Consider the following 16,721-nt stretch of genomic DNA (forward strand, 5'->3'; position numbering starts at 1 on the left):
TCACCTTACTATGATGCTTGGGTGAATTTTCGGAGGCTTTGTTTGTTTTGGATTCTGACAACCGATTGTGAGTCCAAAACTGATTATTAGACTCAAATTCGTCATTGAATTTCTGCTTCTCAAAATCCAAAACAAACACGTCCTTCAAAGTAGTATAAAGTTTGTTTATTTCAATGTTCAAGCCATAGATAAAAAATGGAAAGCCACAAAAACGTAATGATAAAACTCCATAGATTAGTAGGGGAAAAAAGGAAACATAGGTAAGAATCTAAATAAGGAAAATGATGCTAGCAGTCCCGCCCACATGATCTAGACCATCCGTCCCACCCACATGATCTAGACCACTCATCCAGTGAGGCCCATCGTAGATGGACATTACCCCCAAAATAGATCTGATTAGACATTCCTAACTATGATGGAAGGGTTTTGAGAGAGTGAAATATTGTATGCCTTATGTTTACGAGAGGATTTGGTAGGGACCAACGCATCGAGGGTTGGCTGTTGCATGAGAGAGCAGCCACCGAGATGAAATAAATGAATAAGACAAAATCTGTTGAAAAGTGAGTCTATGTGGCTGCTCTCTCATGCAACAGCCGACCTGCGAAATGCCTTCTCTGATGATGGTCGCTAGGAAATCCCTTTTACTAGATAAGCAAGAATAAATTAAGGCTGAGTGATGTTGCCAACACCATGTTTTGATAATTGAACTAAACTTATCTTGTCTTTTATTATGTAGACAATTGTCAGATGTTATTACAATTCCCCCCAAAAAACTTTCAAAAGCCAATTAAAGAAGAAAAGACATGGTGATTTTGTGCAATTATTAAAACATCACAGTGCCAACATCAGGTGCTTAAATTAAAGAGCAACTAAAAATAAAAATACAAGGAGCTGAAAACATATTATCTCTTTCCATGGTTATCATAATCTCCTTTCTATGTTTATCATGTAAGTGCTCTATAAAAGCACCGGTTGGTTCTCTTGTAATAGTATTCAGAAATTAGTAAAATATCATAATTTGTCATGGTATCAAAGCATTCTCCCCTTTTCCAAGTCTTATAACAAGTTTTGATTTGAGAGAAAATTTCTCTCATCTTCACATTTCACACCACCCTCTAATTCCAAATGCATCCTTTTGTTCTTTTAATTAGGGGTGGCCAACCGGTTCGGTTCTCGGTTCTCGGTTCCTTTTTTTTCGGTTCTCGGTTCTCGGTTCCATGAACCATAAGAACCGAACCGAACCGTAGTACACAGTAGGACCGAACCGAACCGGACCGAACATAATCGGTCCGGTTCTTCGGTTCTAATGGCTAATTATTAATTATTAATTATAATTTATAAAAACTTTTAATTAAAGCTATAATATAAGTTACTTTCTTATTATAAGAATAGTATTAACTATTACTTATTAATATTATAAGTAATTTATATTATTAAGTATATGTATAATAGAAATATAAAAATATTATATATATATATATATTCAAAGTTCGGTTTTTCGGTTTCGGAACCGAACCGAGAACATTAGACCCGGAACCGAACCGAATAAGTTCGGTTCTTCATCAGTGGAACCGAACCGGACCAAAAATATTTTTTTACAGTTCGGTTCCGGTTCGATTCTTCGGTTCTGGCCACCCCTACTTTTAATACACTCATCTAACTTTGTTAAAGGCACCACTATTCATTCCAAATTCCCAAGCATTTGTCTTTTGGAGATTAGATTCCCTTAGCTTTCCTTCAAATCATCTTACATTCATCCTCAATGAAAAGTGCTTACCCTCATATTTGATACGTGCACACTCCTTTTTTCGACTTTTTTATAGTTTTGTGTTGTTGCCGTCATTACAGTAGCCGTTTGTTGTCGCTTCTTTTTTTTCTTTTCTATACATTTTCTTTGTCCTATTTCAGTTGAGGTACCTCTTCGAGGTATGTGCCTGAAATTGATTACTCTACTCAGTTGAGGGGCCTCTATTCTTTGAGGTTCATGCCTAAGAGAGTCAAATTTCATGAGTATCGGTACTTATTGACCCATGATTTCTCGCCGATTGTGGCCCATTCTAGCCCATCGTGGCTCATTCTGGCATTGGTCTATTTTGACCCATTTCTTGCCCATTCCGGCATTGGTCCATAGTGACTCATTTCTACTCGCCCATCGAGGCTTGAGTATCATCTAGCCCCATTGAGGCTATGATCTATTAGCTTTTAAGCCATCTTCTCGACACATGAACAAGCGGCGTCTTCTTCGGCATTCAGTATCGGTTATCATCAGCAACAACATCAGGGGATATTCATCATCAATCTTCAGCAGTGCTCTTCAAATCAAAAGATTCTATTTTCTTATGGGGAAAAAATTTTATTTTCTTATGGAGAAAACAAAATTATTTTCTTATTGGGGAATTTCATTGTAAAAAAACGTCTGTAGATTTTTTAATCCGCATACGTTTGAGGGGGCATGTTAGAATATGTGAGATCTCATAAGATCTCATTTGTGGATTGTGTGGAGATCTCACCGTCGGATCATCTTTGTGGTAGATTAGGCAAGTTGGCTAAGTGAGGTAACCTAGCTAAATTAAGCAATTAGATTGAATTAGAAATTAGGCTAGATTAGAATATTCTGTTAAATCCCCTCTTTATCATCCCATTTAAACTGGGGGTTTTCGAGCAAACAGCCGATACCTAACTAAAGCTCAAGTTAACAACAACATTAAAAGAGATTAATTGAAACGAAACCCACCCCATCCCCATGCCTTAATTATCATGCCATTCCAAAATTGAGATAAACATTTGCAAATTCCTCAACAAATCACCCCCTCCTAAAGCTATATATAAATCCCACATCACCAACAAAACAATAAGAAGAGAAAACAAGAAGACAACGTATTAGACAGAACACAACCACCATGGCCATGTCTATGAGCACGGGGTCCATCTTGTTATTTTTGGCGTGCGTGGCCATGTTGGTTACACCTAAGCACGCAATTGGACCGCCCCCGCCCCCACCTGAAGAAGGCCTTGTAGAGATAGAACCACCCGGTGGACTCGCAGATAAATGCTTAGAAATACTAACACCAAATTGCTCAATTCAAGTAGCCGAATCCTTAAAGAAAAAGACAATTCTGGTAACAGATGCTTGTTGTAAGAAGGTGGCACCACTCAGCAAGGAATGCTGGTCTAAACTACTCGTACTACAGGTGGATGATCCATGTCGTTTCTTTCGTTTTGTTTACTCTCACTGCGCTCACATTACGGGAATTGGGCTTCAAACTCCCCCACCACCTAACAAAGTCCAAAGTTTTCCCATAAATTAAGTGATGAAAGAGGGACCTTTCTTCTTTGTTAAAAGAGATTCTACATTGAATAAGAAGCCATAGCTGTGTTACACATTGTTGAATAATTAGAGCTAGGTAGCTGTACCTGCATGAAATAAGAAGAGAGTTATGTTATCTAGTTCATTGGTTCACTTGGTTTAGATTAGGATTCATAGTCTGCAACTTTCATACCTCTAGGAGTAGGCTTCTTCTGTTTGCCTTGATTTCATCATTAATTTTACTTTGGAAAATCATTCAAATCCTAATATATACACGACATGTGAGAAGATGGAGACTCAAAAGTTGGTTAAAAGTATATATGAGTTAGAAAAGCAGTAACATATATGAGCAAATCTTCTTACTTTTCTTCATGGAAAATTATTTTCTATGAAGCAAACTATGTGACTGGAAAAATCCTCCTCTACTTGTTGCGGCTCCTTTTCTTCCCATCTTCAAACTCGATGTGATTCATGTAGGCAGTAAAAAAACTGAAATAACTGAGTAAGATGATACAAAAGGAATTCGAGTGCAAATTGCACGGTGGACCTATAGAAAAGAAATTGCATTCATGAATGTACACTATATGTTGTTTGCCATTCATTTTTTCCATGGAAAAAATTATTGGAAAATTAAAAACCTACTAGACCATGCATTATGTTATTTTTCATGGAATTTTTTACATCTGATGCATAGCAACGGTGGGGCCACCACTAATTTATAGCGGTGAAGATAGTAATTCCAAAATCTAGGTTTCTTTACACCACTTTCTAGTATCTTATGTGTGCAGGAGACAGGAACCTTGGGCAGAGAAGCAATGAGAGTTTCTGTACATGTAGCTAGCCATAATTTCATTCGTGTTTTCTTATCTGCATAACAAACAGTCAGCAATCTAAAGTTGACAAAATTAAATATAGAAATGTAAAGCAATATTAACGGAGATCACCGTCCACCACATGCATTATGCTGTTTAATAAAGCATTAAAAATCACTCTTTCCACGGAATTGACTTTGTTTCTCCAATGCGTGTGGAAAATAATACACACCTCCAACTCCCATGGTTGAACACTTCAAAATACATTAATAATCTTATAAGATATGCATGTGATCAAAAGCTGATCAACTATTTGGGGAAGAACGTGTGGCCCACCTCGACTCCACAAAGATTTGATTTTATGCATGCCCAGATTGATTTGATCAAGGCTTTGGGTCTTTTTCCTTGGAAATTATTTTTAAACTTGTGCTCACAAACCATGCGTGTTTTTCCACCAGAATAATAGGAAAATCCATGAGTCTTCTAAAGGTGGAAAAAAAAGAAGCTGAAATGGGATTTGCTAGGGACCATCTCATCAGGCAATTTGCTGGCCAGCTGTTGCGTAAGAGAGCAGCCACCTCAATGAATTAAATGAATACGACAAGATCTGTTGAGAAGTGAGCGTATGTAGCTGCTCACTTATGCAACAGCCAGCCTGCGAAATTCCTTCTGAGATTGTCCCTAGCAAATCCCTCTGAATAAATGTAGGAAATGTTATCAGCACTGCTGTATTTTGATGAGGGCACTCCTCACTTTATTAAAAGTATGGTATGGCCGCACCATATGATGATCTAAACCATCCATTAGATGGGCCACGGCCTAAATAGGTTGTGCCCCAAAAATCATTTCCATAGGTTGATCCTAACCCTCCAATATGAATATTAGAGGGTTGATCCTAACCCTCTATAGATCGGAGGGTTCGGAGGGTTAGGATCAACCTATGGAAATAATTTTTGGGGCACAACCTATTTAGGCTGTGGCCCATCTAATGGACGGTTTGGATCATCCTATGGTGTGGGCCATACCGTACTTTTAATAAAGTGAGGAGTGCCCTCATCAAAATACAGTAGTGCTGCTGATAACATTTCCCATAAAGGCTTCTATTAGTAATGGCCAAACAATTAGCTTAGTTTTAATAAAATTTATGGCTAACTAATAGATTTGCTGCATATGTTATGTCAAATTTAAACATGATTAATAGAAATAGGTTAAAATTAAAACTACCCTGTGTCATAAGAGGAGGAAGGATCCATTAAATTAATTTTTTTTCAAGTTAAAATAAAATGAGCTTTTAATTTGCTTTATTTTTAGGAAATTGATATGGAGACCGAGAGTACCACCGAGCATGGGACCTGCAATGAGAAAATGCCATGTGTACAAAAAAAAAATTACTTTTTCTTGATTTTCCTAAATCTAAGGGATTTCTCGCGTCACTTGGCATGTTGTGGTAAGACAGAATTTGTTCTGTCCGTTTTAGGTCCTACTCTCGGTTTCCCTAACATTACTCTGTTTTTAATATCTTGTGAAGCAAAAAATGGAGCTAGGATCGCAACTTGAGTTGGATCTCCTATGAACCCAAAAAAATTGCGCCAAAAATCTAAAGGAAATGATATCTGAGCCAAGTGTTTCGAGAAACATGCGCTCCACTTGTTTGTTGTGTAGTATTTAAAGAGTTTAAAGAGCTTTTTGAGAACCTTAATATCCTCTAAAATCCCTTTAAATACTACACGACAAACAAGTGGAGCGCTTGTTTATCGAAACACCTTGGCGCAGATATCAATTCCCAAATCTAATCCTGACATCTAATTATTTGTATTTTCTATAGTTGGGGATGGACCACTGCCAACCTACATACTGTTACGGTCTGGAGTAGGGGCCCGGTATGATGGAACAGGCTTGATGATGGAACTATTTACCAATGTACATACAATGTTAGGTACCTTACCAATATGCAAAATTGTTTAGAGCTAATGGAACGTGTTAGGCAAGGCCCTTTAAACCTGTCCCATACCTGGCTGGTTCCCACCCAATACCATACCCAGGCGGCCCCCACTCAGGCCCCCACTCAGGACCGCAACACACACACAACTGTTCACATTCAAAGTCTAAAAGCACACATTATTGGACTCAAGATTGCATGATTGGTGTGCTTTTGGGGTTGTCAGAGTTCAAAAGCAGGACCTATTGAAATATATGGTCCGGATAAATCAAAGACGGGCCCACTATATTGTAGCAGAAGGTGCCGGGCGTTGCAAATATAATATGGTGGCGCCCTAGTGAGGCACTCCTCTTGAAAGAGAAAATCTAGAATTATGTTTTTGAAAGAAAGGTGTTTAGATGAGGATTTAGTTAGGCATTTATTTCTTCTATGTCAAATTTTAGGAAGATATAGGGTTTAGGTGTGGCTGTCAACGAACCCAAGTCAGATAGGATCTGTGTGTCTGTGTCACTATCTATTCGAATTCTAAACTGGTTGGGTCCTACTCTCCCGGATTCGGAGATCCCACTTTTTGTGTTTGCTTCATGCTAATTAATTAAGAATTAGAGCGTCCTATTATTATTTTACAAGAAATAAATTAATTTTTTTACAATGTTAGAATTTTTAATGTATATAGTATATTTTAATGGTGATTTAGAGAAGACGATCACATAGCCAAATGAAGATGAAAACGGGTATCTACTAGCAACCAGCAAATGGGTTTTAGAGTTCAAAGAAAAAGAGTGGAGATGAAGACTTTCTTGATTTGGTTTTTGCAAATGATTTTTTTTTTTATCATGTTTAGATGCTACATACTGAAAATAATCCTTATATTTAGACTAAAAGTTAAAAAAATGAATAATATTTTCATAGGATTAGCTAGCGTCCATCGCGGAAGGCATTTCGTGGATGGTCTGTTACATGTGACACCAGCCAGCTCGGTAATGAAGACAAAATCTGATGAAAAGTGAGCCTGTGTGGTTGCTGTCACATGCAACAGACCATCCGCGAAATGCCTTCCGCGATGGACGCTAGCAAATCCCTATTTTCATACAATAGCAAAATATACATGTCCAATTAAATAAGGGTTGTGTCTATGAGACCTTGTAACCAACCCACATATTTATTATTGGATCCGTCACATCCGGATTGTGTCGTATGTTGGCCAGCCTAAGCTTAGTATATAGAATTGAAAAATCAAACGATTTTTTTTTTTTTTTTGACTTTTTTCAGCTTTGTAAGGTTTGATTTTCTTTTTAAGTTCCGTTTCTTTCGACGTAAAAAGTGCCTAAAACAAATTCTATGACTACTTTTAATTAAAAAATGAGGTAAATTTTGTTTTAGACCCTAACTAGATAGGAATTAGGATTAGATAATGAAATGATGTCAACCTTATTGGTAACTGGAAATTGGACTTTAACTCCTCCACCGGCAACCGCCTTATAAAATGTGACGCATCAAATCCAACGGTTGAGAATTGGTAAGGCATTTTCTTACTCTTCATCTCTGATATTCCTGTGCTTATTATCGGACCTTTGTTTTCCCCTACTAGGAAACACAATCCCTGGTCTACAGCGGGGTCTGCCATTTCCTTCGCCCCCTTACGTGATGGGGGCTTGTTGTTGAATTGCTAGATTTAAAATTTTTGGTGAAGTACTGAGTGAGTTATGTTAATTTTGCCATTTTTAGTTTAGAAGATGATTTAAAATAGTGATTTCATGTTTTCCAGTCACCTCAAGAATGAAATCTTGTATGTATTTGGACAAATCATCAAAGTTTTGGACTTTTGGGGAATGAAATCTTATGTGTATTTGGAGAAAACATCAACGTTTTGGTCAGGCATTTTCTATGTTACGCTTCATCCTTTTTCATATTTTCTCTGCCGGCCGGCAGGGCGCGTGGGACTGGATTTCATACGAAGGCTTCCATTTCGCCATCTGTTTCATGGTGTTTGTGTTGTGTACGTTACATCACTCTTATACATGGTGGGGCCCAGATTGGGAATAAGAATTCGTAGAACCGATCAAATCAGTACATGCCACATGGCTGTGAGGGGCTAGTTTTGCCATTTAATGAAAAAAAAACGCAAAAAATCATGTGAATAGGCAATTAAAAATCATGAACCAAGGTCACTAGCATGTGAAGAGGCAATTTGTTTGGTTCCACTCTGAGTCTCCATATCATTATTCTTTTCAAAATTGAAAAATGGAGAAGACAAGTGGAAGAAAAGGAAAGGGTCCGTGAATATTCAGGCATTATCCTCTTTACCGACATTTCCCTAACCCCAACCAACTTCCAATGGGCCCCACACGGATCCTTACATCATAGCCTTGAACATGGAAAAAATAAAATAATGCCAACCTTTACCATTAAGTTATTGATTTGCCCACTAGTTGCGTCAGTAATCTTATTTGCTAGTGACTTTCCCAGAAAAGCATTTCACCCCAGCCAGCCTCAAAAGTCACTAGCAAATCCCCTTATTCCAAAAGCTTAAGCAGTTGAAGATGGCGTTATTTAATCTTTTATACCACAAACACTCCCCTCACGTGTGGCCCCTCCTTTTTTAGGGTTGGCCTACAATAGGAGTTTTGAAACCAGGAGTAATTGGTTGCTTACATGTGAATTTTTAACATCAAGTAGTTTTGAACTCAAGCAACTTTTGTAGTTGCAGGTTTTTTTAAATATTTTAGATTTTTTTTTTTTAATATTTTTTCCCACCTGTATCCCTAGCAACTTCCCTAGTTGTGGGTTTTGGTGGGAATATAAATTAGAAAGTTATGTTTTTAGGTTTTCAGAAACATAGCTACATATTAAAGTGTTCGGTATATAATATAACCCATGTATGTTCTAATATAAGCCCAATAAGATAATGGACCGGTGTAGTGGGCCTATTTGGGCTAGAGCCCACTAACCTATTAAAACCCTAGTATATCTAATATATATAGGTGCTAGAGGCAACAAACTTAGCATTCCAAATTAGATACCTTGGGTGTAATGCTTCGAGCAACCTCTTGCTTGACCTAATTCCCATAACATAAAGTTCTTTCTCACGACCAAGCGATATGGTGGTTGTATGTGAGGTGAGAGAAAGAGATGAATTTCCCCATGGGGTTTCCATCAGATTTTTCTGGTGGGTTTTTTCTCTCGGGGTTCTCTTGTATACGGTCTTGATCGAGAGGATAAGGAAAATGGTTCCAGTTTGCGAATTTGGGTTAATCCATTGTAATAATCTTATATTTTGTTTTCTCACAGTGGAAGATAGTGTTCTTGCTTGTAGACGTATGCATTTTCTCATCTTGTGGCTTGTTTTTATTTTAGTATTCCATTTATTTTTTTTGCGTACGATCAGATCGGATTTTGCCTTACAGATTTTTCTCAAGTGAATATTTGTGAGCCCAATTGAAAATGATGAGCTAAGGAGGGAAGGGAAGAGTCTTGAGAGGGCATAAAGTAAGGATGGAAAATCCTTAAAAACAGTGAAAAATAATAAGTTTATTTGTGCACTTTAAAAGCTAACTAGAAAAGTTTAAAGGATGTGGTGCCTTTATTGAATCAAAGATATGATAATATAATTTCTCTTTCACAAAAGATACACCATGGAAATGTGAATTGACCCAATTTGAGGCTGCTATTGTGCATGAAAATCCCCTTCATTTTGGTAATAAAAAGAGTACTTCTTGAACCGCATCTTTGGATTTTTCTATTCTTCACGCGGAAATCCACAAAAGCCTTCCCTGAATGGCTTCAAAGGAAAAAGGTTTATTCATTTATTCATGTTTATACTGTGGGTTGGATAAACATTTATCTAAACTGTATTATCCAAAATCATCTACCAACAATCCCAAATTTTCATCTCACTAAAGAAAGAACCAATTAGACTCATGGTGCAACCCCTGATCATCAATCTAGACCGTCCAGAGCCATCAGGTCAGCCACGTGTCGAGTAAGTAACACTTGCGTGATAAAGAAGTGACATAATTTAAACAGATAGAAGGGCATTCACGTAATCTTAAATTAACTTTAAATCTTATTTAATGTCAATCCGATCCGTGATATCCGCTAATCGTGACCGCCCATGTTATTCATGCCACCTCTCTTCCTTTCTCTCTCTATAAATACTAACCTTTTTCTATTCCTTTCAAAACCATCACCTTTCATTTCCCTCTCCTTGCTTTCTTTATTTGTGCCTTTTATTTGTTCCCTTTAGCCATGGCTGAGAAACACCACCACGGTCTTTTCCACCACAAGAAGGAAGATGAGTCCCCTGGGGTGGTCTACTCTGAGAGCACTTACGCCAATGATGGATTCGGCGGCTACGATCAGACCACGGAGATCGTCGGCGTGACCGGATCCACCATCGATTACCAGAAAGAAGAGAAGCACCACAAACGCATGGAGCACCTCGGCGAGCTAGGCACCGTGGCCGCGGGTGCTTTTGCTCTGGTAATATGATGAAATCAATTTATATTTTCTAACTTTCATATTTGGGATGGAAATATTTGTAGTAGCAGTGTTTAAAAACTTCTTGACCCGAGTCGACTCATGTTTACCTTGACCGCGTTCCGTGTTGCACCACATCCGCATTCCACGTTTTGCCCTATAGAGATCTCCCGAGTTCTGACCGCGTCAACCGTGTTCTTGGCTGCATTTACACCGAGACGACAAGGATTTTTCCTGGCCACGTTCTGTGTCACATCTGCGTTTTTAAACACTGATAGTAGTAATGAAATCTAACATTTTTTTTTTTTTTTGTTCCAGCTCTAGACTAGGGCAATTTGATTGCCGGTAGGTTCCTTGGTTTTTGGCCTCCCTAAGGTCAAGTCAGAAGGGAAATGATATTTCCACACCCTCTTCGAGCAATCTATAAAAATGGAAGCAATATTGTTTATGTTGCTGTCTTTTTCTAAAAGCAAGAGTATTTCAGCCTCTTCTGGTTATCTTTTTCTGATAATAATAATAAAGTCATTTTCAGGGGAAGATAAAACAATGTTGGGTGGAAATATTATTCCTCCCCCAGTAAACAGAGATCCGCATTTCAACTCCCTTCCTTACATTTCTACCCCTTTTGTTTTTCTTTACTTGAAAATGACTCTATTTCAACCCCTTTTGTTTGACTCTTTCCGAAAATAAAGTTATTTTATGAAAGATAACAAAAGGGGGTGTTATTGGTGGTGTGGAAACATCATTTCCCTAAATTCAGGCACTTTTTATCTAAGGGCAGGGTCACGTGGACCTTAGGATATGGATCCAATGGACACAGTGGGATCCAGTTGTTGGGCCCAAATCCCCTCCATGATGTTCGAATCCATTAGATCAATCAGACCCACCAAGCTCTGATTTGATATACTGAGTGGGCCCAGGGCCATCCCCAAAAATTATTGATGATGCATGCCTTGACTTTTTCAGCTAAATGTTAAATGCTAAAATTATTATTATTAATAATAATATTAAATTAATGCCCACTTAATGTCCATTACAAGATGAATGTTTACTTCACCACCTTTTTTAATCAATAGAAGACATAACAATATTTGTGTTTGAAGTGTTTTTTATTTAAGCTGATATATTTTGGTTGGTTTTGATGAATTTTATTAGCATGAGAAGCATAAGGCAAAGAAGGATCCCGAGAACGCACACAAGCACAAGATCGAGGAGGAGATCGCAGCTGCAGTGGCTGTAGGCAGCGGAGGATACGCATTCCACGAGCATCATGAGAAGAAAGAAGCTAAGAAGGAAAATGAAGAAGCTCATGGAAAGAAGCACCACCATCTGATCTAGAGTCTCGTTTTCCTTTACTACTAGCTGATGCATATGAGATATGTGTGTTTGCTTGATGGGTTTCTTCTGTTGAAAAGATGTTCTTGTTTTTATTTAATAAAGGAGTTGGTTGCTTCTGTTTACAGTACTTTGGATATCCATATGTTAGAAAAGTCTCTGTTAATTGGGCTGCTTTTTTATAGTTTTCCTCGGTGTGAATTCTCTAGGGCTATCTTTGGATGCTTAAGTATTCTTTAAGTAAAGTCTACGGAGTGGGGTAGCATTTTGGATGCAATTAAAACCCTGGTAAAGCCATGTGCTTTATTGGAGAGAGAGAGAGAGAGAGAGTTGAGGCCAACCCTCTTAATTTTTAAAGTTTATTTTTTGGGTTGCTTTATTTTATTTTTATTTTGAGAGATGTAGTGACGACAAAAATTGTATTTTGTGTCAATGGGCATGGTTTTCATTTTCCCTAGCTTGCACATGTGTGAGCCACACATGTTTGCTACATCTTTTCTCACTACCCACCTATTTCAAATTGAAACCCTTACTTGGAACTCCAAACCCACCACTTCCCTAAGCATTAATAACACCACTTTCCCATACCCACTATCTCCTACCAAAAGCTATTACTTCTCTACTTTCCTTTGGCTAGACTATTCTCATTTACTTCATTTTTGTAGAGATTATCCACTATCTACCTAGATCTTCATTGAAGCTTATTGAAGCTCTCTTGTGTGCAAGCTTTCCTCTTGAAGCTTTCTTCTTTTTATTGTTCTTTATCTCGTAGTGTTGCTCTTTCTATCATATATTGAAGCACATCTCTTTTGGGCATTGTTCTTCTTCTCTTTTGGTTATTGTTCTTGGGCTAGTATAAACCTCCGTTGCACTATTTGAGAAGAGGATATTCCGGTTATTGTTCTTAGCCCAACCCCAGGTTGCATTATCTAAACGTTAACCCAACCCAACCCTAGAGTTGAGACCAACCCTGATCTTGTTGTATATTTCTTTTTCTTTTAATGAATTTTGGTCGGGGTCCTGCCTAACCCCAGCTTACTCATCAAAAAAAAAAATCTCAGGTCAAGAAGGGTCAAGCCAAGCCAAACCAAACCAAACCAAACCCGCCTCTAAATCTTAAAATCCTAACCCAATTCACCCATTTATTTCCAATTTGGGTTGGGTTGAGGCAGGTTGGGTTGGACCACTTTGGCTCCGAATAAAAAACACCCACCCTAGTTAAGATTTTGAAAAGCATGATAAAATTAGAGGACATGATCGGATCAGGTTTTCCAAGAGGTTGGGTTGGCCCACGTTGGCTCTGGATAAAAAACACCCACCCTAGTTAAGATTTTGAAAAGCATGATAAAATCGGACATGATCGGGTCAGGTTTTCCAAGAGGTTGGGTTGGACCACGTTGGCTCTGGATAAAAAAACACCCACCCTAGTTAAGATTTTGAAAAGCGTGATAAAATTAGAGGACATGATCAGGTCAGGTTTTCCAAGAGGTTGGGTTGGACCACGTTGGCTCCGGATAAAAAACACCCACGCTAGTTAAGATTTTGAAAAGCGTGATAAAATTAGAGGACATGATCGGGTCAGGTTTTCCAAGGCTTCAAGCTTAAGCTTTTCGCAACCCAACCCCACTCAAGCCAAAATCGAGTTAAACCCATTGGATTCGGTTTGAGCCCGGCCAAAGTTGTACCCCTAAAAGTCTCTTTAGAAGTCATGCAACAAAAGTTATGGTAATTTAATGATGACTTATATTTGTAAATTAATCCCTTTGGGTCCACCTAACCACCATTTTACCTACCATAAAGATAAAATGCGAATCCATTACATTTTCATTACATGTCATAGTGGCAATCAATAGGGGTGGACATGGTTCGGTTCGGTTCGGTTTTGGGGTATACCTAGAACCGAACCATATATAATCGGTTCCCTGAAATTGGAACCAGAACCGAACCATATATGTTTGCAACCGAACTGAACCAGAACCATATATAATCGGTTCGGTTCAGTTCGGTTCGGTTCTGGGTTTACCCAACCTTCACCAAATATAAATATTTTGCCTAATCGCGTTTATAATTGGTTCGGTTCGGTTTGGTCCTGTTTATATATGAACTAAAAACACTAACAGGCACAAATTTGGGCAATGCAAAAAATATGTATGAACTACAAACAGGTACAAATTTGGGATAATCAGGCACAAATTTGGGGGGTGAATTAAAATTTTAAAGGCAAAGCAACAAGTTAAAAAGGGGTGAATTAAAAGGGGGTGGGGTGATTTTATCAAATGAGGAGGCATCGGGTTTTAAGGTGAGGGTCAGTTCTCGGTTCGATTTTCAGTTTCGGGATCCCAAACCCAGAACTGAACCGAATTTCCACGGGTTCCAGGATATGGAACCGAACCGAACCATATAGATATGGAACCGAACCGAACCATATGTGCCGGTTCGGTTCGGTTCGGTTCCTCGGTTCGAACCGGAACCATGTCCACGCCTAGCAATCAAGTTCACAAATATAAAGGCGAGGAAATTTTTCCCTTTGACTAACTTCATGAAAATGTTTGATTAATTGATGACGCCATTGAAATACCAACTCCTATATCCCATTAATAAAAAAGAAACGAGAAAGTAAACACTATTAGGCTGTGTTTGGAATGCTAAATAATCAGGTATCAGAATAGGCATCCTAGTCTGATTTTCCACTAAACAGAATAGAAAAAAATAAAATCAAAGTAGAAACTTTAATTCAAAATCCAATGAAAATTTTATCCCGACTGGGTCGGAAATTGAATACCACCTCTTGGGGTCAAAAAACAGATTCCAACATTTTTCCCCTCTTGAATTCTGCACTGATGTCATGTAGGCCCCTGATTCTGCTGATTTTTTTTGAACCAAATATTACAATTGGGTCGATCATAATGAATGTTAAATTTGGAAAGACAAGGTAAAATACAAATTGATTTTACTATCGGACCCACAGTGACTGGCCAACGGCCCATTAAAGTGGTTGGTAAGAGGATATACAAAATAGTAGATGGGCGATGATAAATTTGCACCGGCTATAAAATTATTCGCACCCCTTTAACGTGAAAAAGCGTTAGAGGCTGCCACAGAATTAAAAAGGGTGTGAATTATCCTACAGGGGGTGCGAATTTATCATCTCCTCAGTAGATTTAGGTAAATGACATCTGCACTACTATGTTTTGATAATGACACCCCTTGCTTAATTAGATAATTCCTTGGTTGGATACTTGGATGTTCAATTGTTGATAGCATTTTGGGGATTGTAAAGGAGTGTGAATGGGAGAGTGCAATTATTAAAAACTGGGAGTGAGGTTAATATATATGATAAGCTAAACATACAGTCCCACACACGAACTGTGGGATCCAGCCATTCATTTGGTAGCCATATCACAGGATGAATTGATCAAACAACTAATTGAAAAATCTTTTGAAGGGTTAGGATCATTTAATCAGTGTCACAATTAGGCACAGGACATCTGTGATGGGGCCAACTATATAGTTGTATTTCCATAAAAGCAGAAATTACATAAAGGACTTGATACTTGCACATCTCCATTTTGATAGATACACCCCTCTGTATACTTATCTCAGTTTCCATAGACAAATCAAGCAACAGGAGGTGATAACAATACCAATAAGCCATCGAACTTACAAGAGAAAGGTCGATACCCACGCGTACAATAGACCGACACACGTAAATATAACTCTAAATAAAAAGAGACACTACTAACTTGTGCACCGTGCGTGATGCGACGTCAAAAGCCCAAGAAAAAGCGAAAGCAAATGATATATGCAGAACCATGTTCTGATAACAGGCACAACATCAACTTGTCCTATATGCTTTAACCACTTATAAAAGGCTGCTAACAGCTTTTTGGAATTGTAACGAATGATTAAAGCATATAGGACAAGGTGAATTATTGGAATTATCAGAACATATTTGTGCTGATATCATTTCCCTATTGATAAAGTAGCCATAAATACAAATTTCCTAAGGCACCAAGTCATCGGACACAAGTGCACCATGGTTCGAAACAGGTGCGGCCATGGGTCTGAGAAGAGGCGGAGGAGACACCGAAGTGGAGGCGTCACAGTAGCCCCTTAGTATGTCCCCCTCCTGGGCTGTGAATCCGAGGGACCCGAGCATGGTGGGCCAGCACTGGTGTTCGATTATCCGTATAGCTTGGCAGCAGCTGGGGCCCAGGTATGTCTCGCCGTTGAGAAAGAAGAGGATCACCTCGCCAGTACAAGCTCGAAGCTCCGATAATGAGTCCCAACACTGCATCATGTTGTTTGCTTCTAGACGAGCCGCAAGGCTCGAACCATAAGGCACGGGTCGAGCCATTGTCATGGACACATGGAGGGTAGTTGTTAGCATAATGAGAAAGATCTGCCTTGAAATCTCCATAGTCAAAGAGAGTTGGGATGAAGGGGGCTAGAGGGGGTGAGATTTATAGGTTTTTTTTTTTCTACGTTACATTGCATGGGGAGCTGAGAAGACAAGAATAAAAGGTTTTTGATTTGGAGACAAGATTACATTGAAAATTCTACGACGATCCATGAAACGGAAATCCCATATGATATTGGGTCGACTCAGTTGCCCTATTAATTTTCACCCAACGCTTGGGTGTCATTATTAATAGGGCTGCAACTCGGGTCGAGCTGATTTTACATCCCCTGTTTTGATAAATTCAACCCTCACTTATTCTTAAATTAACGAGAAATAAGATGAAAAAGAAAAGAAAAGAATTCAGGGGCTTACGAATTAGGATTTCCTAAACCCATTTTAAACTATGATCCAAATCCTCTAGTGGCTGTTTGGATCTAGGGTAAATAA

General features: G+C 38.5%; 1 protein-coding gene and 1 pseudogene across 1 annotated transcript; one reads left to right on the forward strand and one right to left on the reverse strand.

Moving 5' to 3' along the window:
- Window positions 1–10,215: 10,215 nt before the first annotated feature.
- LOC143888206 (abscisic stress-ripening protein 3-like) lies at window positions 10,216–12,009 on the forward strand. The gene is made up of 2 exons (XM_077392560.1): window positions 10,216–10,540; window positions 11,693–12,009. Exons 1-2 carry the CDS (start codon window positions 10,307–10,309, stop codon window positions 11,873–11,875), a joined length of 417 nt encoding a protein of 138 aa, XP_077248675.1. The 5' UTR covers window positions 10,216–10,306; the 3' UTR covers window positions 11,876–12,009.
- Window positions 12,010–15,875: 3,866 nt separating this feature from the next.
- Window positions 15,876–16,229, reverse strand: LOC143888802 (egg cell-secreted protein 1.3 pseudogene; annotated as a pseudogene).
- Window positions 16,230–16,721: the final 492 nt, after the last annotated feature.

This window comes from Tasmannia lanceolata, unplaced genomic scaffold (genome assembly GCF_043159265.1).
Source record: "Tasmannia lanceolata isolate RefF3 unplaced genomic scaffold, GAP_Taslan_0.1 ptg000012l, whole genome shotgun sequence".
Classification (NCBI taxonomy): domain Eukaryota; kingdom Viridiplantae; phylum Streptophyta; class Magnoliopsida; order Canellales; family Winteraceae; genus Tasmannia; species Tasmannia lanceolata.

What these genes read in the sequence shown, in the direction of transcription:
- LOC143888206 (XM_077392560.1), top strand. Translation starts at nt 10,307, where the DNA reads ATGGCTGAGAAACACCACCACGGTCTTTTCCACCACAAGAAGGAAGAT. An exon ending in CCGCGGGTGCTTTTGCTCTG is followed by an intron (nt 10,541 to 11,692) that starts GTAATATGATGA and finishes GAATTTTATTAG; the next exon opens with CATGAGAAGCATAAGGCAAA.